The 22,419-nt window shown below is 57.2% G+C and overlaps 8 protein-coding genes across 8 annotated transcripts; 6 read left to right on the top strand and 2 right to left on the bottom strand.

Moving 5' to 3' along the window:
* Nucleotides 1-549: 549 nt before the first annotated feature.
* On the bottom strand, nucleotides 550-3,033 carry VTJ04DRAFT_30 (uncharacterized protein; the record flags this gene model as incomplete). Its single annotated transcript, XM_069360851.1, has 1 exon — nucleotides 550-3,033. One exon carries the CDS (start codon nucleotides 3,031-3,033, stop codon nucleotides 550-552), a length of 2,484 nt encoding a protein of 827 aa, XP_069222640.1.
* Nucleotides 3,034-3,216: 183 nt separating this feature from the next.
* VTJ04DRAFT_29 (uncharacterized protein) lies at nucleotides 3,217-3,645 on the top strand (the record flags this gene model as incomplete). The annotated part of the gene is made up of 1 exon (XM_069360739.1): nucleotides 3,217-3,645. The coding sequence occupies one exon, from the start codon at nucleotides 3,217-3,219 to the stop codon at nucleotides 3,643-3,645; it is 429 nt and encodes a 142-aa protein (XP_069222639.1).
* An 807-nt stretch (nucleotides 3,646-4,452) lies between these two features.
* On the top strand, nucleotides 4,453-7,528 carry VTJ04DRAFT_28 (uncharacterized protein; the record flags this gene model as incomplete). The annotated part of the gene is made up of 5 exons (XM_069360628.1): nucleotides 4,453-4,594; nucleotides 4,783-5,026; nucleotides 5,219-5,341; nucleotides 6,407-6,471; nucleotides 6,657-7,528. 5 exons carry the CDS (start codon nucleotides 4,453-4,455, stop codon nucleotides 7,526-7,528), a joined length of 1,446 nt encoding a protein of 481 aa, XP_069222638.1.
* Nucleotides 7,529-8,878: 1,350 nt separating this feature from the next.
* VTJ04DRAFT_27 (uncharacterized protein) lies at nucleotides 8,879-10,073 on the bottom strand (the record flags this gene model as incomplete). Its single annotated transcript, XM_069360517.1, has 3 exons — nucleotides 8,879-9,264; nucleotides 9,371-9,858; nucleotides 10,045-10,073. 3 exons carry the CDS (start codon nucleotides 10,071-10,073, stop codon nucleotides 8,879-8,881), a joined length of 903 nt encoding a protein of 300 aa, XP_069222637.1.
* Nucleotides 10,074-12,172: 2,099 nt separating this feature from the next.
* On the top strand, nucleotides 12,173-13,966 carry VTJ04DRAFT_26 (uncharacterized protein; the record flags this gene model as incomplete). The annotated part of the gene is made up of 1 exon (XM_069360406.1): nucleotides 12,173-13,966. One exon carries the CDS (start codon nucleotides 12,173-12,175, stop codon nucleotides 13,964-13,966), a length of 1,794 nt encoding a protein of 597 aa, XP_069222636.1.
* A 1,869-nt stretch (nucleotides 13,967-15,835) lies between these two features.
* Nucleotides 15,836-16,849, top strand: VTJ04DRAFT_25 (uncharacterized protein; the record flags this gene model as incomplete). Its single annotated transcript, XM_069360295.1, has 2 exons — nucleotides 15,836-15,967; nucleotides 16,025-16,849. The coding sequence occupies 2 exons, from the start codon at nucleotides 15,836-15,838 to the stop codon at nucleotides 16,847-16,849; spliced, it is 957 nt and encodes a 318-aa protein (XP_069222635.1).
* Nucleotides 16,850-17,596: 747 nt separating this feature from the next.
* Nucleotides 17,597-19,629, top strand: VTJ04DRAFT_24 (uncharacterized protein; the record flags this gene model as incomplete). Its single annotated transcript, XM_069360184.1, has 2 exons — nucleotides 17,597-18,267; nucleotides 18,396-19,629. The coding sequence occupies 2 exons, from the start codon at nucleotides 17,597-17,599 to the stop codon at nucleotides 19,627-19,629; spliced, it is 1,905 nt and encodes a 634-aa protein (XP_069222634.1).
* A 714-nt stretch (nucleotides 19,630-20,343) lies between these two features.
* VTJ04DRAFT_23 (uncharacterized protein) lies at nucleotides 20,344-21,276 on the top strand (the record flags this gene model as incomplete). Its single annotated transcript, XM_069360073.1, has 1 exon — nucleotides 20,344-21,276. The coding sequence occupies one exon, from the start codon at nucleotides 20,344-20,346 to the stop codon at nucleotides 21,274-21,276; it is 933 nt and encodes a 310-aa protein (XP_069222633.1).
* Nucleotides 21,277-22,419: the final 1,143 nt, after the last annotated feature.

Genomic DNA, 22,419 nt, shown 5'->3' with positions numbered 1-22,419 from the left:
AACCAAACAAACCCTACCCCCCCCTCCCCCCCCCCCCCCACCCAAAAAAAAAGGAAAATCAAGTTAGTTATGCTGAGACATGCCCCCCGATAATGCAGCCGCCGCCAGCTTTCTCAAAACCATCCGGGAGGCGGGGTATTCAACAGACAGACAGTGATACAGAAAGAAAAAAAAGACCAAAGAAATAAGGAAAACTATTCTCCTCCATTTTCATCCCACTCCCGCCTCGCCAATGTATGTATCCCGTCCGGGCACCGATCCCCAAAACACAACCCCCCCTCCCCCCCCCCCCCCAAAAAGAAACACCAAGAAGAGCCTCCACATGTGTTCCCCCTTCCAAAGTACATCAAACACCACCACCAGAAGACCAGTACAAGTATATGAGATAGGAAAAGGGAAGACAAGACTGCCAGGTACCTGACCAATTCAGGTACCATAGTTGGGAAAAAACAATATGCAAAATCGCTGTACCACCTGGATATATCCACCAAACCAACACGAGCCATCAACCCAACCAACATTTTAAACAAAAAAAAGACGTGGAATGCATCACGAAACCATTTGCGGAGACAAAACTGACGTCTGGAACGTCAACGAGTTCGCAGCCATGGCGCTGCTGCTCGGCCCCGGCCCTGCCACTCCTATCTGCATCATTTGGGCATGGAAATGTTCATAGCTATGGAACTGCTCATGATGATGATGATTCTGATGATAGTCATCATACATGCCGTGTGAGCCGTGGTGACCGAACTGGTCATTTTCCAGTCCGTTGAAGAACGGAGGAGGATGGTGCCGGACAGACGCCGTGAGTAGGTGAAGACCCCGACACTGAGTGGCAACGCCTTGTTGCATGAGGTTGCTGATCGACCGTTCGCTGCCATCGAAGACGGTGTGAGGGAAGATAACGGAGCGTTCGCTGACGAGCTTGCTCTGGTCGATGGCGCCTTGCTCGAGCAAGAGGACGGCACAGCGCAGGTAGCGGGCCTCCATGTGGATATCGGACCGCACGTCGGTGCGCTGGATCGCAAACTTGACGAGCTGCAGCGGTGTGTTTCCGCAGTTGTTGAACACGTTGACCGACGCGCCCTTGGAAAGGAGGAACTGCACGGCGGGGACGAGACCGAACTCGGCGGCATAGTGCAGTGCTGTGTTTCCCTCTGTGTCTCGCTTGCCGAGGTAGCTCTTGAGGTCGAACTCGGGAGCCTTGGAAGCCACCTCGAAGATTTCCTCCATCTTGGAAGTGAGCTCTGCGTCCGAGACGGGCCCCCGGCCGGCCGCGGTGCGGCGGAACAGCTTCATGAGCGGCGTGCGGCGCACTTTGTGGGCGTTGCTCTCGTTGGGGTCGAGGGGTAGGTGGAGGGCGGGCGCAGCCTCGGCCGGGTGGATCGACATGAGACTGTCGGAGCCGATGGTGGAGGTGTCGGCGGTCGACGGGACCTTTCCGTCGCCAAACTCGGGAAGATAGCGGCGGATAAACTCCTTTTCGTCGCCAAAAATGCGGTGAAGCTTGGGGGCGCATTGCTCGAGGTTGCGACGGACGCTGTCAAAGAGGCGTTCGCCGTTGGCGCAGCGGTTGGCAACAAGGAACCGGGCAGCGCCGTGGCCAACCTCGCGGAAGACGTAATACAGCGTCTCGATCGGGAACTCCTTACGGGCGGTGAGCCGGTGAAGGAACGTTTGCTTTTCCACGTCGCGGTGGCAGAAGTCGAAGCCGCGAGTGCGAAGGGTGCGGATGAGGTTGAGGAATGAGATGGGCCGCATGCGGGGATTCTCTGGAGGATCAAAGACGTGCAGAAAAGTCTCGCCTCGGTCGTTGATGACCTGGACTTCGTCGGTGCGCTTCAAGATGAGCAGCAGCAGGGACACCCGGGCGCCCCAGCGAGCGGCCACGTGCAGCAGCGAGTTTCCGTACTTGTCCGTCATGTTGGCTTCCTCCTCGCTGACGTTGAAGTGGATGAAGTCAGGGCCTTCGTCGCACTGGGCCGCAATGGCACGCGACAGGCGTTCATGTACGCATCCGCCACGGCCCACGTAGTGAGCGCAGCACATGCGCACGAGGGCCGAGTTGAGATCCTCGTCCGACGGCTTGACCGACGAGTACTTGGGTTTGAACAGACCGCTGATGCCACCAGGGCCCGAGGCGCCACCTCTGCCAGGCTTGCGAGGCTTCTCCTGCAGCATGGCAAGAAACTCCTCGCGTGTCATCCTGCTCAGGGCCGTGTTGGCGCCCGAGGGGTTCACGTTGACGCCCTTGGATGACGCCGACGATGACGACCGCGCCAGACTCGAGATGCCCGACGAAATGCTTGAGAGAACAGAAGCCCAGGACCGGCGCTTGGCCGACTTGGATGATGATTTGGAATCGGACTTGATGGAGGAGGCGCGCGACGGCGACTTGTCGCGGCGCGGTGAGTCGGAGGACCCGGTGCTGATGGCCTGAGGGGTGGAGCCAGGCGACTCGGGCTGGATCGTCGCCGGACTGTCGGTGGAGGGGCTCTGGGAGTAGAAGGTGGGAGGGTGTAGTTGGTCATGTTGTTGCGGGGATGGCAGCGATGGGTATGTCTGCGGCGGCAGTGGGTCGAGCGGCATCATTTCGAACGACATGCCCGAGGCCAGCGGCGGTTCCATGCGCTGTGCCTCGACGAGGTCCATCGGCGAGAGGGGGTCTGGAGTCGGCATGCCGAAGGGGATGCGACGGCGGACTTTGCGGTTCCTGAGGCGGCGCTCGGCTCTCACGGAGCGCAGCCATCGCAGGCGGGTGTGCATGGTGTTGATGTCCCTGGGCCTCCAATCATCGATGCGACGGTCAGGCAGGAAGTTCTTGAGATGCTTGTGAGAGTTGCGCTGCCTCGGATCAAAGGTGCCATCTTTGAGAATCTCGAGGATGCGCACGAGAGGCAGGCGCTCGCTTTGAGTACAGACGTAGAGACGGAGCAGCTTCTTCTGCTTCGCGCGAGGCCATGGCTTCTCGCGTCTCCCCCGCCGGGGAGCAGGCGGTGAGATGGCACTGCTGGTGGCGGGCACCAGTTCCATCATGAACGATGGAGGGTGACGAGGGCGCGCGCCGCGATTGGAGACGGTCGAAGTCCCAGGTTGTCGCCGGTTGGGGTGTTTCGACTGAACAATAATAATAATGGAATGAGATCGGGAGGAAGGGTGGGCTGATGCTCAATTCACTTGGGAGTCAAGCAGCCGCCGAACCCAGCTCCCCATCCGATGGGGGTGTTCGTCTGGTCTGGTCTGGCAGTTCGAGGTTTGTCCGACCTGAACGCGTCGTTCGTCTGCTTCTTCGCTTGTCCGAGGGTCGGTCGATTCGGCCGATCTGATCGACTTCGCGGCGGTGTCCTGTGCTGTCTGTTTCTGGTGTTTCCTCAACCACCGCCAATTGCTGTTTTGTCCCTTTGCTCCCCGTTTTTTTATTGTGCTGATTCCACCTCTTGTGCCGGCGCTCCCCTTTGCTTTCCTCCGCTCCTTTTTCCTTTCTTTCCCTTTTCCTTTCCGTCCTTCTCCTGGTCGCTCGATTGCGTGTTCCTCAGTCGCGGCGGTGATTACGCGGTGTTAGGTCACTGGCGGCTCGAAAGTCCTGTCGGCGATGCAGTGCGGCTGGGGCGGAATGGCATCGTGGTGCAGGAAAGCAAGAGATGAGGTTGTCTTGTCCCAGCGAGGTGGGGAGAGATGGCTTTCGCGGTGGACGTATTCGGGTTCTGCAGAAGGCCCTGACCCTGACGAATCGTTGATGAGAGCCGCCTTTCCCCAGAATGCGGCACCTCCTGTTTTTCAAGAGGGAAAGGAAGCGACATTCATAAGGCAGGGAGGGCACTTACCCCATCCCCTGTCACAGCTCCGCTTCCAGGCTGTCTTTCTGGCTTCGGCAGGCGCGAGACAGGCAAGGCTCAGTCCGCTGCCGCCGCTGCTGGTTCTGGCTGCTGGGTGCTGGGTGCTGGGTGCTGGGTGCTGGCTCGTGCTGGTTGCTGTTGCTACTACGAAGTAACTACTGCAGGGCATGGGTTTCGGCTACTGCTCCCCTTTCCGCGGGGGCGACCATCCAGTCCTGTGTTTCCTGTTTCGACTCTAGCTCGCTGGGAAGGGAGGACAGCCAATCGCTGACCACCAGGCAGTCCACTCCAAGCCGTCCCTGGTCGCAACGAGCTGTTTGCCTTCGGGGGTCGCATGCCCCAAATTTTGGAACACCAATTTAGATCCAGCCGGCCACGGAAGGAGAGAAGAATCCAAGTGGAAACGCATGATAAAAGTGATAAAAGACAGCGCATTTCCTCAACACAACACAACGCTGGAAGCTCCGACCAGAGACGGGTCCTAGAGCTTGGTTCTTCCGTCTCCGAACGGATCATCTCCTCATTCTTTCAGGTTCCAGGTTTGGCTTTTCCTGTCTGTCCACCTATCCCATTGTCGTTTGTCCAATGACATTCGGCGGCATGCACTCCGACAGCCATGGAAGTGAAAGCGCGGGGTTTGCAAACTCCCACCCAAGTCTTGGGGTGTCTCGCCAACATTGAGTGCTGCCGCCGTTCCATGCTGTCCTGGCACATGGCATGTCTCCTCTTCGCGGCTATTTTGACCCCATTTCAGCACAGTAACCTCCATTTCCCGTGCGCCCTCTCATAGGCGCCAGAGATTGTTCCAAAGCATTCTACACTATCGGGTCCCGGCCGTCTGTTTTCCGTTCCACGGCCAGCTTGCAAGATTCCCAGATTCCCATCCTCGGGACGCCCTCCCCGCGGACTGCCCGCGCCTCGCCCACGGATAGCTGACCCGAGCCAGGAACTGCCGGAGCCGTCTTGCACAATGTCTGGCAGCCACTCGGCTTCGAGCCTGGAGTTTCGTGGCAGCTGGTTGCAGGACACCCCTTTCGCTGGGGAAGCTGGGCCTTCGGCAGCAGCGACGAAGAGAAGTCGATGGTCTGGGGTGCATGTCGCTGGGTCTGGTCGAGTCGAGGTCCCTTGGCAAACCGCGCCAAGTATCTGTCAGGCAAGTGGCACGCGCCTGTCAAGCAGCTGGCGCCAGGGTAAAGAAGTGCCAACCCCGCGCTAGGTTGCATTCAATGTCCCTTCCAGGCAAGCGGTTTGCATTGCTGCGCCCCACATTGCTCGAGCGCACCACCAATCAGCCCAGTGTTTGGTTCGCCTCTGGTTCACTCCATCCACTGTTCATTCTCTCTCATTTTCTCTGCTGCCTTTGCTTGGCCTTTCGGACTCAGGTCCGCCCCCCGGCCGCCGTCCTTCGGCACAAGCCGAACGGAGGTCTTGGCTTGGCTTGGCCCGACGTCCCCCTTTGCGGCAGCTGCCCTGAGCCGTCCGGCAGATGCCAAGTTCCGGGTTCGGTCAGTCCCGTCCATGCCGTACGCATAACTAACAGGTCAACCCCTCGGCCTGGCTGAACAACTTCGAACTAGTTACCATTTTACGCTTGAGGCTCTCACAACGTGGAATGAGAGACCCAAACCGGCTGTCAGATGACATTCGGCATTCCAGGTTCATTTAAGTATGAGCCACCCAACGGACCCCCCTGGCTCACGCCAGGTCTCGTGAACACGAGCCCCAACAACAACCACCAACACTTCCGTCCTAGGGGAATCAGGTGAAAACGCCACGGCTGACAGCATTTACTTGCTGTTGGGATCCTCAGTCTTTGCTTGCACCATCGGCGCCGCGTCCAAGGTTTGATGTCAGCACGAGCCCCAACAGGGCAACCGTTTCGGCGTCAACACCACACTATCGGTGTGATGACCAGCCATGAAACTCGCCCCTTGAGGCTTTGAGCCCGTGTCTTGTCTCGGGTAGCCAACCCGTAACCCATGACAGCTGGCGCGGATACCTCCGAACGGCACGGAACATTCCACCCAAAAAAAGTCTTATCCCCGATCCATGACCGAATATGCTGGTGCGTGCACGCTTTCATCCTGAACTCGTCATCGACAACCTCACCATCCAGGTCGGGCAGTTGACCGTGAGGCTTGGCACATGATAACTATCCTTTGCTCAGTGTGACTTGGGGATTGGGATGGTGCGACGAGAACCTCCCATCCGAGAATGGGAGTTGTTTCGCGCTTCTGAGTCCCAGGTCTGCCCGACCCTTTCCAGGCACGAGTCGGTCTCCAAGCTTGAACCCAGCACCATTGTGGCTGGGAATCAAGGCTTCGGACGCAAACCCTGTTGATATCGCTGTCAACCACTCCCACATGTGGATCTTGCGGATGCCGCGGAGTCATGTCATGACTCGCACCAGCCAGGCACCTTTCACGGACCCATTTTTTTTCGCAGCTCCAGGTTGGGCGATCAACGGTCAAACGGGTCGGTCGGCGTCTTGCTGCCGTCGCCCTTCCGCCCGGGCTATCGCCATCATCGTCCTCTCAGGACAGTGAAACGCCGTTATCATGGGTACTTAGTGGAGAGCATCTGGAGACCTTGTCTCCCGTGAAAGCCGTGGAGTCCTATGTCGGCACATCGCCATGTTGGTGGCGACTGGCAGGTGGATATGCCAAAAATCCCCTTATGAATGAAGAAATGCCTCGAGTTGTTTGTCCGTTGGTTTTGGTTTTTGTTTCCTCTCACCACTCGCTCGCTCGCTCGCTCGCTTAGTCGCTCGTTGAAAATCCTGTCGTGTGAGACATAGATAGGTTTTACACTCGTTCAAAGTTCGAAAGTACATCACCATCGCCAAAGCACACCTTCCAATCCAATCCTTCCACCAAACAAATCCCGACACACACTCTCCTTCAAACCCACCCCGCCTCTTCAACCGCCCAAAATGCGCTGCTCCTCCTCCCTCCCCCTCCACCCTCCTCACCCTCCTCCTCGCCACCGCCATCACCCCGCTCCACGCCGTCCAAATCACCGCCCCGACCAAAGACGCCCGCGTCGACTTCGCCAAGGGCGTCACCGTCCGCTGGACCGCCGTCGCCACCGACCCGTCCGCCGCCCGCCTCGTCCTCGTCAACATGGCCGCGGGCCACACCCCGTTCCGTCGCGCGCTGGCCGACAGCATCGATCTCTCCCTGGGCAGTGTCATTGTTGCGCCGCAGGCTGGGGTGCAAGCCGAGGGCGGGTATCAGTTTAATTTTGAGAGCGTGGAAGAAGGGAATTTGGGCGGGATCTTGGCGCAGTCGGCGCAGTTTCGGGTTGTGAAAGCTGCTGTGGAGGGAGAGGAAGAGGAAGGGGAGACGGGGGTGGTTGGGACGGCTACGGTGACTATCTCGTCTACGACGCGCGGAGGGCAGACCGCGGCGACGACGGCGACGACGATGTTGACGGGTACGAAGACGGTGGATGTGGGCGGGGATGCGGAGGCGACGGGGGATTCTTCTTCTTCTTCTTCGGACGGTTCTGCCGCTTCTGTCTCCAACAAGCCGGCGTCGAAGACTGCGACTGCTGAGTCTTCGGCGTCGGCGAGCGCTGGGGCGGAAAAGGATGGGGAGAAGAAGAAGGATGAGGAATCTGGCGCGAGCAGGGCTAAGGTTGCCGGAGGTTTGATGGCGGTGTTGGCTGGTGCCGTTGCGGTTATGGCCTAGGCATTCCCTGATGATGAAAGGTGATGGTTGGCGAAGGTCCGTTTCTGCCGCGGAGTCGCATCCCTTGTCGCTGGTATGGGCTGCAGCGGGATGTGTTGTCGTGGCTGAGACATGGTGTAAGAAGCTGGATTGGTTGATGAATCCTGGAGAAGGTTCTACGGGGTTTTGTATGGTGTTATCTGGGTTAAAACTGGATGCATGGGCACTTGGATAGATGTATAGATTGGGATAGATGATGGGAAAAATATAGAGTGTGGGCTCGGACTGTTTTTTAACTCTGCTACCTCTGAGATGGATTGATCGGCCAACTCCCCTTGTTTGCCGTTGGGGAAAACAAATGTTTGTTTCGACGTCTGCTTGTCAGCTGTCTAGGTTCTGGCAAGCCAGAGAGGAAGGAGGGGAGTAATAACACCTGCAATTCAGACAACAAGAGCGTGTGGATGGTCATTCGGTGTTTGGGAGGTGCCGAGGCGAATGTTTGTTTACACCCCCTGAAATAGGATCGCCGAAGTCACGGATACGTATGTCCATTGACCCAATGTCTCATCAACCCTTATTGATGATACTACAACGGTCCTAGGAGCCGTTCCGTCCATCTGACATAACTGCCAATATATCAGCACTTGTCTCCTGAGTGTCGTGGGGAATCGGGACTGCTGCATAATACGGTTTTATCTGTCCTGGGAGAGCAAGCTAGAACATAGGCGGAGCCTCGAGTTGTAGATTTGATTCGATAATTAAGATTGATCCAGAAGTTCCTAGTGTTGGTGAGACAGGCTTCTAGCCTCACGAACATGAAACAATCTCATATCTGATCCCATCTTACCACTCACCCACCATAAACGTCACCGAGCTGGTGAAGACACCTAGGTGAGTAATTATCCTTAAACACCCATGAATATTCGGCCCGAGACGTAGATGATAATCATGGTAAGGCTGGCATTGTGTGCTGTTAATAATGATTAGGTGTTTGGTTCGCATGTGAGGCTGTGAACGAAAACCCGATGGCTACCAGGTCGGGACCAGGCAAAACATGAGCCGTCAAGATTTCTCCCGACGGGACTGAGTTTGTGTCACGTTGATGTCATGTTTCCGCTGACAAACAACCTGGGATACAATATGTGGAAATCAAAACACGCATGATAATCTCACGTCTGGTGTAAATGAAGTGTTAATCTCTGATGAAGTGAAGACTGGATGTATCTCATCGTAGACTACATGGACGAAACTCCTCTGTGTCTGATGCCTCAAACTACGCCCCTTCAGTTCCATTTCAACCATGAGAAGTCATTAAATTACTGAACTGTTCCGACAGACAGACTCACCCCAACCTCCTCACCTCAAATGCCATCATTTACTTTGATTCTCAACCACCCTCCGAATCTTCTCTTCGGCGCGCTTATACCCCGGCTCATTCTCCAACCGCCTCAAATACTCCCACACTCTCGGGAACTGGTCCGCAATCTTCTTCCCCTCTTTCCCATACCTGAGACCCCCGGCCCTCTGACGCGCCATCTGCAGCGGATAGATCATGAGTATGTCGGCAGCCGTGAGGCGCGGACCGCACATGTACCCGCCCCCCGACGACTCCTCCACTCCGGGTGCCGTCTCGAGCTGATTCTCGAGGAAGGCCAGATGCCGAGCCATCTCGGGAGCCACGAAGGCGGCCGCCAGCTTGTCGGATACCCCGGAGGTGATGGGTCGGATGATGAAGGGGATGCGGGGGCTTTTGAGGACTGGAGGCAAGTAACGAGGGGTGTATGTCAGCCTAATCTGCACTCTTTTGCTCATTCCAGCATAGTTTGATCGAGTGAGAAGGATTGATGTGATGTGAACACTTACTCCCCAGGATGAGCGCGACCAGCAGCGGAGGCATCAAGCTGCCTTCGGCATAGTGCAGGAAGTACTGGTATCTCAGCCACTCGTCCGATTCTGCACCGGGAACCCCCTCATATCCGTCGCGATACCGGCGGGGTGCCAACAACGGCCGCGACGGGCGAGCGCTATCGCCATCATCGCCGGCGGCTGTTGCTGCTGCATTCCCCTGACTAAAGTGGTCGACAAGATATTGCGCGATGAAGCCGCTCTCAGCCAGGACGATCTCCCTTGGGCCGGAGCCAGCGCCGGCGGTGGCGGCTCCTGCAGACTCTCCTGCTGCTGCTAGGCCCGGGCGGGTGATACTGACGACGGGGGATTTGCCAAGGGGGTGAACCTGCAGTAGCTCGGGAGGCGCACGCATGTCGGCCCCGCGCCGGAAGACGTCGATGTCGTAGTCGAGGTGGAGCTCCTCGAGCAGCCATGCTATCCGCTGGGCACGCGAATCGTTCAGCCTGGATGAATGGATGGATTAACGGGCGGGGGTCAGTTTACAACATTCCTTTAGGTGGGGGGTAGGTTGGGTGTGTTTTGGAGAGAGCCCATGTCGTTGGGAAATCGAGATAAACCCCCTGCTATGGAGGGGCCTAGTACGCTACGGATATGGTACGGGGGATGCACGTGGCTGTGGATATGCTTACCAGTAGAGCTTGATGTGGGGTTGGGCCATTGTCTCAGGGGGTACGAGCAGGTATTGCTAGGGACGGTTGCGGATGACGGTATGCTTGTCAGCGTGCGGCTCGTCGTTCTTGGTTTCAGGTGGTCAAAGAACAGTTTGTGTTTGATCCGTTGTACTGCTGCTGTGAAGGAGTCGAGATTCACTTGCTTCTTGACATCCATTTCAACTCGACATTGCTCGCGTCTGGGTTTGCATTTTATCTTCGTTGCCAACTCAGTGTCCTTCGTCGTTTGCCTTTCACAGATGCTCCGTCTGGTGTAAGTGAGCCAGAGAGAGAGACACTGCTGTCAGCAAGGCATTGGGTCAACCGCACTCGTTCACGGATTCGCACTTCTCGCACTCGCTTCTCCCACATCCTCCGACGGTATCCGATGACATCGAGAATGGTGATTGGACTGAGGGGTACCGGACGGCCGGGCTGATGACGACCGCACCGCCGTAGGATTTGTCATCCCCTCATCCGCAACTGCACGCCTAGGCACAGTACAGCACCTAGGAGTAAGCGGTAGTGAAGGACCATGAAGCATTGGACAGTATGGCCATTGAGAAGCACGACGACCTGTGATGGCCTGATGATGCTGCGCGTCCTCCCAGACTAGGTGCTAGACTCGCGCAGTTGTCTTTGACACCTGCATAGGTGTCGGTCTCGGATTCAGGACAACGCCGCGACACTAACGGCCAGGTTCCTGATCTCCGATGTCAAAGTCAACCCTCTCCGTGGCGGCGCGCGGGCATGTGTTCCCAAGATAGCAAAAGGGTGAAGTGAAACAGTGACATGGCCAGGGATCCGAATTCCGAACTATTGATAGGGACTCTAAGAGGATGGGGGAATGGAGAGATTGGGAATCTCACACAATATCATTCGCATCTTGCATCTTGAGGGAATTCCATGGGTAACCCCCAATTTCGGGGGCGCTAGCATCCCGCAATCTTCAACGTCGGATCTGGCCCGAGACCCAGAGATGAAGATGAAATTACCTATCGTCCGAGCAGCCCACCTGCCAGATAGCACTGGACGGATAGTTATCGATGGCGTTGAGCTTCCCTAGCGGCCGCTGTCAGCGGCGGGCATCCACCTGGCAGGGGAGGTCGTCGCACAGCATCCACTATCCACGGGGAGGATCCAGCACCACGGGTTGGTGGACATGGTGGACTGCTCTGTTGAATCCACCGGAATCCACCTTTCAGCGCTGCTGGGAGCTTGGCAGCTGGACCGGGGACATGGGATCGCTGGGTTTGCGCCAAGCTGGCGGGACTCGGGGGGTAGGTTGCGCGCATGGCGCTAGGCCCGTTGGCGTCGGCGTGCTGGGGGCCATCGTAAGATCGGCCCAACCTTGACAGTGAGGGGGGTTGGTGGTGGTGGGCGGACGGGCAAGCATCTGCATGCATGCTCGCCGACGCGTGTTCGTGGCACCCGACACCAACAACATACGGCTGCAACACCACCTTCCTGCCCGAGCCTCGGATACTGTATGTATGTACGTCGGTTGCTACTTGCTGCATAGTACTATTCCGATGCAAGATGGCTGAGCGAGAGGGGGTGAGGGGAGGAATGGACGCACGGGATGCCATGTCCTGGCATGTCCTGGCATCGACAGATGCATCTGATGGGATTGGATCTGGGGTCGGCCGGCGGGCTGGAGAGTGGGAACCCGGGAAGCTGTTCGCTCCCAGCCGGCTCCTTGTCCCTTTGCCTTGCGAAGTGTCCACGGTTCCCACCGCCATGCCAGAAATACCCCGGGATCGCCTCCCGAAGAGCATCGCCTGCTTGCTGTGTTCCGTCTCGTCGTCGTTTGAACAAGGACAAGCAGCATCGACTTCACCTCCGCCTGACATGCACGACTCTGTCCTGCTGTGACTCTGACGTAGTCTTACGCCGTCTTGTTCAGTCAGGTGCTGCTCCCGGGTCCGGTCGGCATTGTTGTGTTGTTGCTGTTGAGACATTAACGTTGTCCCTCTTTGCGACACCACACATACAGTGCTGTTTACTATACATCACACCTCTCAGCTATCTCGGACTCGGACTCGGATCTTATACTATCTGTCCCATATCACCTATCAATCCTTCTTGACATCATACCTCCGTCAGCATGGCCACTTCAATAACAATCGGCTTCAAGGCCGATCCCCCACCGGCCCCTCTTCCGGTGCCGATCCCTTGCACCACCGCGCCTCACCTCCTGCGCATTCCCGGCGAAATCCGCAACCAGATCTACAAGGAACTTCTCGTCTTCTCTGAGCCCGTCCCCGTCTTCCGCGAGCCACAATCTCCTCCCCTCAAGGCAAAGACGAGGAGGCGACCCAACCCCGTGGCGGCCGCTCTCCTCCCCATCCTCCTGACCTGCCGGCAATGTCACCACGAAGCCGCCGCCATCTTCTACAGCTCCAACACCTTTTCCCTCCCCCGCGGCGCCGCTGCTCTCGCGCCGTTGCAGGTTCAGCACAACCTGCTCGGCCGGCGCTTCCTGGACCGCATCGGCGAGCGCAATGCCTCCCTGCTGCGGCGCCTGGTCCTGCCCTTCCCCGCGGACCCGGCCGTGCTGGTTGAAACCCACTGGCACATGTCGGAATTCTCGGCCACGTCGGCCACCACCAAACTCAACTCGTCCCAGCTCAGGAGAAGCCGCAGGCAGGCGGCAGCCGACAACAACCCCTTGACCACTCTTCCCCTCATCGCCTCCATCCGCGCCCGCTGTCCCAACCTGGAATTCCTCGCCCTCGACACCTCCCCCTACAACCACTGGCTGCGCCTCCTCCGGCCGCATGCGTGCGCCGTGCGCGCCGTGCTCGCGCCCGTCGACGCGGCGCTGCGCGAGGCGTTCCCGCGTCTGGGCCACGTCGAGCTCTGGGTGGGAGACGTCGGTCCGCGCGGCAGGCGGGGAGGAAGGAGAAACTCCTCGGCGGATGCGAGGGATAACAGGTGGTCGTGGACGTCAGTGGTGGAGGTGATTCCGCCAGGAAGTCGGGGTGGGGAAGGGGGAGGGAACAACAACAGCACCAACGTTTGGAACGGCGTTGGGGAAGGGGAAAATGCGGACAATAACATCAACAGCAACAACTTCTACGACAGCCAGCACGGCGTGGGGTTCGCGGCGAGAGCGGCCATGACAAGGAGAGAGTGGAGATGGGTGAGGCAAGCGGTGCAAGACGCCGATGAGGATGCCGATTGGCAAGGATGGAATGTTACGGTGGCGGTGCCCGAGGTGGGCTGGGATGATGAAGAGGAGGAGGAGGAGGAGGAGGAGGAGGAGGAGGAGGAACAAGAACAAGAACAGAGCGTCAATGAGCACGACAACGACCATACCAACTACGAAACCCACCAAGATCATCATGGTCCAGTCTCACCTGTCGACAACCACCCCAACTCTAACACCACCACCCCTCGCTACATCCACCAAGGCCGCGACACCACCCACCTCCTCTACGGCCCTCCCGAGCTCGCCCTCCGCTCCGAAATCCACGACCACTGGACCCCGCGCACCCTCTGGCTCCGTTTCGCCGCGGCCTTTGTGCGCTCGCCCACCGCCGCCCGCCGCGAGCTGCGCGAGGCCCGCGAATGGCTTGCCTGGAAGCGCGCCATGATTGCGCAGGCGGGGCCGCCCCTTTCGCGCGGCAACAGCAGTGGTAGCAGCAGCAGCAGCGGCAGCAGCAACGGCTCTGGGACTTCGCTTTGCTGTTTCGGCTCCGGAGGTTGCTCGGGGCCCAGCACAGGAGGTGGATATTTTGGCCATGGACGGTCACGGTCCTGCCGGTCGGGCCTGGCAAGGTGCTGTTGCGGTGGGGAGGGGAGGAGAAGGTTGACGATGCGGTGTACGGTGGTGGAGAGGGTGCTGGAGAAAGGGGGTTTGATGAGGACTCGGTGGAAGGGGGGACAGCAGTGCTAGGACACTACACGACGGAGCACTCTACACTACGCTACACTAGCTGCGCACTGCGCGCGTGTGGATGTTGGTGATGGAGCTGGCACGTGGAGTATAGGTGGATGCTTGAGGAATTCTTTACTCATACACACTGGTTTGGTTTTTTGGGATGGGCCCTGGCGTTGTGGATACGTCATATTCAGGGGCTTGAGGTTGGGTCGGACATTTTCTTTGCTTGTTGTTTCTCTAACATGGGTTCTCATGATGCTTTGTTTGGTTTTTTTTGTTCTTTTCTTTTTTTCTCAATTGCGAACAGCCCATGATATCCTGATGATTTTGCTTTTTTTCGCCGTTTTATTTTCAACTATGTACAGTACATACATGCATGATGATTTGACTTGACATGCAATGGCTCAATCTAAAAGACGTCCGACTCCCAATGTCTCCCTCATCAAGTCCTCAGTCACAAGTGAAGAAGCTCTTCAACACCTCGGCACCGTATCTACCCCTCATCGACAATCATGCCATTCCGGCCGCCCGATCGGCGGGGGAGGGGGAGGATGCAACCCGAACCAAACTCTCGGGCAAACGCATCGGCCAGCGGGCCCTGACTCAGGGTGCACTCGCTGGGGCGTTGGCATCGTGGCATCATGGACTCTTTCGCTTCTTCCCTTCCCGCTAGTTGGCATCTCTGGGGCGCGCTAGAACGAGCTAACGCTCGGGCAAATCCAGCGCTAAAACCAGCTAGCCAGGGCGAGCGCGCGTTTGGGACCCCCAGGGGGATGCTTCACCGCAAGGGAACGCTTGCGACTCCTCTCGGTGAGCTGCTGCAGTAAAGTTACGACAAGTAATCCTTGCTATGCTGAGTTGTGTTATCACTGCATGAGAACCTTGCGGGCTACACTAAGTATAACTAATACACAGTACAGAGTAGAGGTTGATCGGTGGTGTTGTGCTCACTTGTTGGTGGGCCCCGCCAGGTCGGAGAGGTGGGACAAGGCTGAACACAAGGCGACGGTGAAGTTCTCCTGAAGACGGGGCCGGCCCGGAGATGGCAACGCAGGGCTGAGAGCCGGAAAATCGCCGTGTTCCTGGCCGGATTGGCTCCGGTGGCTGAGGGGAGAGGCGGCGAGCACGCCGCGATTCGGCAAGAGATAATCTCTGTGTTGTTTATACCTACCTAGATAACAAGGCACACTAATACGTCAGTCAATCCTTTGGAGGATAGGAGGTGGAAACAGCCAATCTGAGCCACAGCCTTCGACTCGTTATCCTCTTCAACCATAACCAGCTACCAAATGCCAGCTGCTGTTGAACTACCGACGAGATGCCCCCGGCCTACCGGACTCAAACCAACCAACCCAACTTATTAACTATCTAGCGTCACTCATATAAAGCAGACTCTTCTCTGCAGGCTTTGAGAGACACCTGGGGTTGTCAGTTCACGTCTGCATACAGTACACGGTTGATACTGCCCACCACTTCGATGTCCAGAGCGCGATAGTTACTTAATATGCGGAGCGTTGCATTTGGGTTCTGCATGATCGCCAAGGTTCATGGCGAGTGGTTGAACCGGCCCTGCGCACCCGTCGAGTCTGGCCGTTAATCAAACCAACCCCTTGGCTGTGTTCGCGGCTGGTGACCTTCACGGTTCCCGCAAAAATCTGCCTCGCCCAAAACCCTTCTTCACAATACGCACGCGCCACACCGAGGCCGCTCGGGTTCGGGGGAACTATGAGTGCCGTACTTTAGATACTTATCGCTTTCACCACCCAGACGTTTCGACGACGTCGACTCATGGCGCCAACGTCGTGAAGCGTGTTATCGCTTTGCATTTCACTCACTCATCCGTCGCCTAATTCTTCATTCACAGTACTTCAACTCTTCACCAGAATGGTTGGCGGTGGCGGCGGCAGGGGCGGTGGTGGAGGAAGAGGAGGAGGAGGTGGTGGTGGTGGCGGCTTCAGAATTCACGGGCGGCGTGGTTTACCCCAGGAGGACGAAGCCATCACAACCCTCGTCCTTGTAAGTGCTGCGTGATCATTCCCAAGGGAAATACGTGACTAACGCAGCCCTGCGCAGTTCTCCCTCGCCCTGATCCCTGCATCAGTGCTCTTCATAAACCACATTGTCAGGCGGCGCGCTCGTCCATTCGTCACTGCTTTCCTCATGATCGTCATCTGCGCGCTACGAATAACTGCAGCATCGATGGAGCTCGCCTTCGACCTAAAAAAACGCTCGTGGCGCACGCACGGCGACATCTCCATCCTCGACAACATGTGCTTCCCCGTCATTGTCGGCATGCTAGTTTCCCAATACTTCCACCACGTCTGGCACACGGCCGGACGCCCTGTCCAGCCCGAGGAACCCGACCACATCAGCAGCTCCGAACCCAAGCCCGAGTACATGCTGGTGCCGGGCGAGGAACCGCACCCGATCTTCAAGAAACCCCTCTACCTCCGCGACTGGCGATTCGCGGCCATCATTGGCCTCCTAGCGCCCGCGCTGCTGCTGTACACCGCGGGCTGCGTGGTGGCGATGGGGCTGAACAGGGTGGGCTCTCCCGAGGTGCTGGAGGCCGGCGCGGTGATGTTGGGCGTAGTGGGCTTCTTGTTGCTGTGGTGTTTTACGCTACCATCAGACAAGCGCAGCCGCATCCGGAGCAAGACCAATTGGTTCTTGTTCTTCAGCGTCGGGACGGTGCGGTTCGTCTGGTCGCTGGTCAGTCCGTGGTATCTGCTCGACCAACAGTCGCTGTTCAACCCGCTCAGGGCGACCCGTGCCAGCACCTTTGCGCACCTGGGCATGGTGACTATGATGGAGTTTTTGCTGGTCGTTTTGTGCTTCTGGTTCCCCCGGTCGACTGACAAGAAGCCTGATGACCAAGCTAAACGTGAGAATTCCTAGAGGTTCCGTGGGAAATGGAAAGGGACATTGTTGTGTTAGTGTATTTACGGGCTCTCGTACATAAATCTACTGCTGGACATACATCTAGGACTGGAATGATACCCCTACGATAGCAATATAGAAACTTAATGTCTTCAAGCAGACCTTATTATTCCCACTTCTTCTAGCTTGTCTGTCGGCTCCCCAGCCTTGCGTCGGCATGTCAGCATGGTCATCATGGCTCTGCCAATCAGGGATTCAGGGGACCACAGAGACACCTGTGCCACCTGAAACCCAGAGAATAAAAATAACATGGCGGAACAGCGCACACCGGCTCTAGCGCTTATGTAAAGTAAGGCTGAAGGCAACAAGGCAAAGAGGAGCTGGCTGTGGTTCGCATCCAAGCAGACGTGGTCTTCACGGGGCTCGGGCGTCAGACATCACGTCGGCACGGCCCCCAACTTCTCAGTCATTTTGGTTACGGTACCCTCTTCTTTAACTCCGACCATCCTCCCCGCAAGTGATCCTAGTACTACTCTGTTCCCCGGGCGCTCAGCACTCCACTTCCCCAGACCCGCCGCCGATCGCCGAGTGCACCCTCCCCGGACGCAGGATCTCACCCCTTGACGGGCATACGGAGAACACCTAGCACCCAGCACCAACAGACAGAACTAGTCTTGACAGGCGGGGTTCATTAGGTAACAGCGCCACCCACTTGGGTCACCCACAGACGCACGCGCATAGTTATTGCAGAAGTGGTGAACGAAGATGGGTGTCGTAGGATTGCCCCTGCCGACGGCCATCGCCCACCTCGACGCCGCGTTCCGCCGGCTGAAAGACCTCATTGACCCTGCCTTTGGCATCGTCGGACCGGAGCGGGAGCGGGCGCATGCCCGTGCGCAGCAGCAACAGCAGGCCCAGGATGGAAGGGAAGAGCGAGGCCAGGACAACGATGACCATGACCATGACCATGACAAACAACCGCAAGCAGAAGCATCCACCCTGCACCATAACGGCAACAATGACATTATTGACAAGCGCCGGCGCTCCGCGACCAAGCTGCGCAACCATGTCAACAGCGCCGACGTGTACTTGACGTTCTTCCAGCTCGTCGTCGACGTCAAGTGGGATCGCATCGCGCCCGAGAAACTGCGGGGAATCTCGGCCGGGACGGTGGCCGCTGTGGTTGGCGCCGGGGCGGAGGTGGTGGATGCTCTCGAGTCGGCCCTGTGCAGGCTGGCTGAGCTCTATGCCACCGAGGCAGACCTTATTCTGGGTGGGAATGACGGGGATGGAACGAAGGCCTGGGAGGAGGAGGAGGCTGAGAGGGAGAAACTCCGCTGTCGGAGATATGAGATCAGAAAGGAACTGGGGGACTTGGTCGGCGGTCTTGACTGCTTCAAGACGGAGTTGGGCCGGTTGAGGCTGGCACTTGAGACGTGGGTTTCCCCCATTGTTTGTGTTTTGTCGTGTGTTTTGTTCGTCCCTTATGTGTTCTTGTCCCTCTCAATGCCGGAATTATGCTGTATTACGAAAACAAGTCAACGATGCTGACCACATTGTCTAGCTTTTCCGAAGAGGCCGAGGAGGCCATGAAAGCGGTCGAGATGTCAGCCATTGAAATCCTGGCCAGAAACAGCGAGCTGTCCAGGGCAATCAGATCAATCTATCCGGACCCTGAACTCTCTCCCGAGTCTCCGTCTTGCCATGATAACCCATATTGCGGGGCTGGGTCTGTTGAGCCCTCTTTGGCGATGCAGAGCACATCTGCCCCTGGCCCAAGCTTGCAAGATCAGTGCCGCCGCCGTGGTAGCATCATCTACCTCGATGATGCCGACCCGGAGTTAGACTCGGACTCGGCCGGGCCGCCCACTCCAACATCGTCAGCGTCGTCCTCATCCGTCGGACTTTGGGGCCACGAGCAGCAGAAGCCTAAACTCAAGATCAACATCAACACCACACAGCGAGCCTTCCGGCATGGCCCACTCACTCTTGATGACCTCGCCAGTCCCACTGAGCTCGTGGTCCCTATCCCAGCACGCCTGGCGGGTTCACCGGAAATAGCTGACGAAGCATTCCCTTTCAACTATCACAACGCTCACGCACTTGAACTGCCCATCACCTTTCATGTTTCCGCGGACGACAACACGTCCCATTCCCCTACAATTCTCGTGACTCCTTCTGCTCTTTCTAATACCACCACCTGCCCACCATTTTTGAATCAGTTTGACTTCACATCATCTTCATCCCCCTTCGACCAGCCCGACCTCACCCCCGCCGACATGCTTCACCACTTACAAACCGCCATCAGCAACTCATGCTACGCCCACGCCCTCCGCTTCTGGCTCAACGCAGACGATAGTAGTAATCTCAACAGCCAACGCAACCCCAATCCCCCACACCACGCCACGGAACGAGCTCGTCTCCGGGACCTCTCCGCGTGTGAGCTGCGCCATCTCTGCGCCGACCTGTGCGACGCCGTGAAGGTTCACACTTCCAGCTACCTCTTCCGTAGCCCTCACGAAAACAACAATCATAGACAGGCTCATATGATAAAACCGTCATTTATCTCGCAGGATCGACGGGCCGGGGTGATCATCAACCCAATCCCCCTCGGTCCGCACGAGGGTGTGGCGCCTGACCCGTCTGAGGTGAACCGGTTTGGTCTGCAGAGGGCAATTGGAAGACACAAGTTGGCGCGGATGAGCGCGGGCGTGTTTGTGTGGTTTGTTGATTCTGTTTTTGCTGAGTTGAGGAGGAGGGTGACCGAGGAGGGGAGGGTGCCTGGGGGGGAGGATTGAGACGAATGAGGGATGGGATAGCTTTCGAGATGGCCTGGAAGCAGGTTAGGGAGGGGTTTCGGTTACACATGGCTAAGACTGTCCGCTCGAATATGTTTGGTGGGTGGATGATGGATTTCTTGTTGGTTGGGACGCACTCTCATGATCACAGACAGCTATGGAGCAGGACTTCATGTCCGTGTAACAATCTTGCCAGTGCAGACTGTATTTAGTCCTCTTGAGACTACCTACCATTTCTCATACTGTTTGGATTGTGCCTGGTTGCATCATATAGTACACCTTGTTCAAAGCACCCCATCGATGGAATGCCCCTCTCCTGATCCCTCATGCGAGAGTCATCGTGGTGTTTTCACTGGTACAACTTGTGAAACCTGAATTAATCATTGTTTCGTTCACCCCGAAGAAGCAGCACCAATGAGCGGGGGAAGTGTCTGGTGACCAGCTGTCAATGACTCGGAACGGCACACAATCTAGACCGCGTTATGACATCATCACCATTCCACTTCGACTCTGTTGATATTCAGTAGAAACAAGTATTAAACGCCTTTCAGCTTCCCCGCTCGTTAGGATGTTGATCAGTTGGCAATGTGATGCCACCACTTTAAGATCTATTATCACGAACAGCATCAAGACCATCTTGTGAGCTTCAAATCGGCGCTTCTCTCCACGCCGACCGTTATCCAAACATTGTATTCATTCCCCTTACTATCCAACATGGCTGCCACTCTTCTCCCCCATCCCCGCCCCAAACCGCACTCCATCCACGAATACGCCGGGCTCGCCCACCCGCCTCACCTCTCCCGTCTCACCCACAAACCCTTCGTCGTCGAACCCCTCAGCATCGAAGTGGACGATGCCCAAGGCGGCTTCGTCCCCGGCTTCCTGCACCTGCCCCCAGACATCCTCCCGGCCGAGGAACGCCGCCGACTCGGCGAAGGTCCCCAGCTCCTGCCCCCTCACCACCACCGCACCGCCGCCATCCTCCTTTCAGGCGCCGGTGGCGGCGTCGCGGGGCCCAGCGCCATCTACCTCTCCCTCGCGTGCAAGCTGGCGACCCTGGGCCGGGGCATCCCCGCCCTGCGCCTCGACTACCGCTACCCGGGCGCGTGCACGGGCCCTTGCGTCCGCGACGCCCGCGCCGCCATGAAGTACCTGCGCGACGCGTACGGGCTGGAGCGGTTCGTGCTGGTCGGCTGGTCGTATGGTAGCGCGGTAGCGCTGGACGCGGCGCTGGACGATCCGCGGGTGGTCGGGTGCGCGGTGATCTCGAGCCAGACGGCCGGGTGTGAGGGGGTTGAGAGGTTGCCGCCGCGGCCGTTGCTGCTGCTGCATGGGAGCGCGGATGGGACGTTGGGAGTGGGGTGTTCGAGGCGGTTGGAGGGGATGTATAAGGAGGGGGAGAAAAGGGGTGGTGTCAAGGGAGGGGAGTGCGTGTTGCATATTTTTCCGGAGGATGATCACCTACTGCGCAAGAACGCGCAGAAGGCGGAGGAGATGTTGTGTGAGTTTGTTGCAAAGTGCGCGGGCGTGACGGTGGGAGAGGAGGAGCGGAAGGAGGTGGTTTGGCAGGAGTTGATGAATGACGATGAGAGGATGGAGTTGATGAGAAAGGGAGGAGATCTGAGATCACCTGAACGAGATGAATGAGTGGAAATGATGAAGGAGGTGTGAGTTGGGTCATGGCATTGTCGGAGGGTAATTTTGAAGCTGGCTGGCAGGTTGAGGACTTGATGACTTGTGTTATCACTATCTTTGTTAGTTCTGAGGAGCAATGAGGTCCAAACAGAATGCCGCTCATATTGAAGGATGTTGTTAGCCATCTATCTGCTAATAGGACATGGTATGATTTCAGGGACGTAATAATATGAGCGCCGGCAAACGGTGTGACAGACATCGGCAAGTTAAGTCGATCACGTTGTTCTCGCGAAGTATTATTCTAGGTGTCATTTCAGGTTCATATCAGATGACAGGATACCGTCACAGCAGCTCCGTCTTGCCTCATTGCAAGCGGCACCCTTTTTCCAACAGGCCGTATAATAATGCGCCCAATTGAGTATTACTGAAATGAATTCAAGAACATCCTTTCCGACTGATGTATCATGGGGAAGGGAGAAGAGGAGAGTAGGAAGAAAGAAAAAAGACCATGAGGAGAAGCAACGTAGAGGAGGCTGGGGCCAAGCCCCCCAGGTTCGTCACCACCCAATTTCGAGCCCAACGGACAGTGGTGGTTTAGGCGTCCGGTCAGCTGCATTTTGAGGCCTACGACAGATCCAAGTTTTACCAATGATTTCTGACTTTTGCCGTTCTCGTGAAAGGCGTTGGCTTTCGAGCGGCGAACACAACAGGCCGGCGGCCTATGGCTGTGCTGGTTTCATGCATGACCTACAACACGGGCAGGGCAGACAGGAGCGCCGGTTGGAAGAATGGCACGAAACTGCAATCCTTGGCAGGTATGTGAGCCTACAAACATCCCAGTTGTTGTAAATAAACAGCCTGCGTGCTCTCGCTTTTTGTCCATGTGTAAATTACCTAGGTAGTTCGAACTTCTTGATCTCAATCATTACTATTACGTCGTCAGCACTTCCGTTCGCAACCTCCTCTTTCCTGGCGTTGACGCAACCAAACCTGCTGCTCGTCCATAGAAATGCTACATTATCGTACCCAGCCGAGAAGGCCAAAGCAATTGCTCTGCCCTAAGCTCGTCAACCTGCGGCCATGTCTGGACCCCAGGTGTCCCGACAACCATGATCCTGGCGTCGTCGTTCGGTGGCGGCGCAGCCAGAAGACGCA

The sequence above is a fragment of the Mycothermus thermophilus genome (genome assembly GCF_041956435.1).
Source record: "Mycothermus thermophilus strain CBS 625.91 unplaced genomic scaffold VTJ04scaffold_1, whole genome shotgun sequence".
NCBI classification, from domain to species: Eukaryota; Fungi; Ascomycota; class Sordariomycetes; order Sordariales; family Chaetomiaceae; genus Mycothermus; species Mycothermus thermophilus.
Note: the sequence above shows the minus strand (reverse complement) of the source record. Positions and strands in the feature narration are given on the sequence as shown.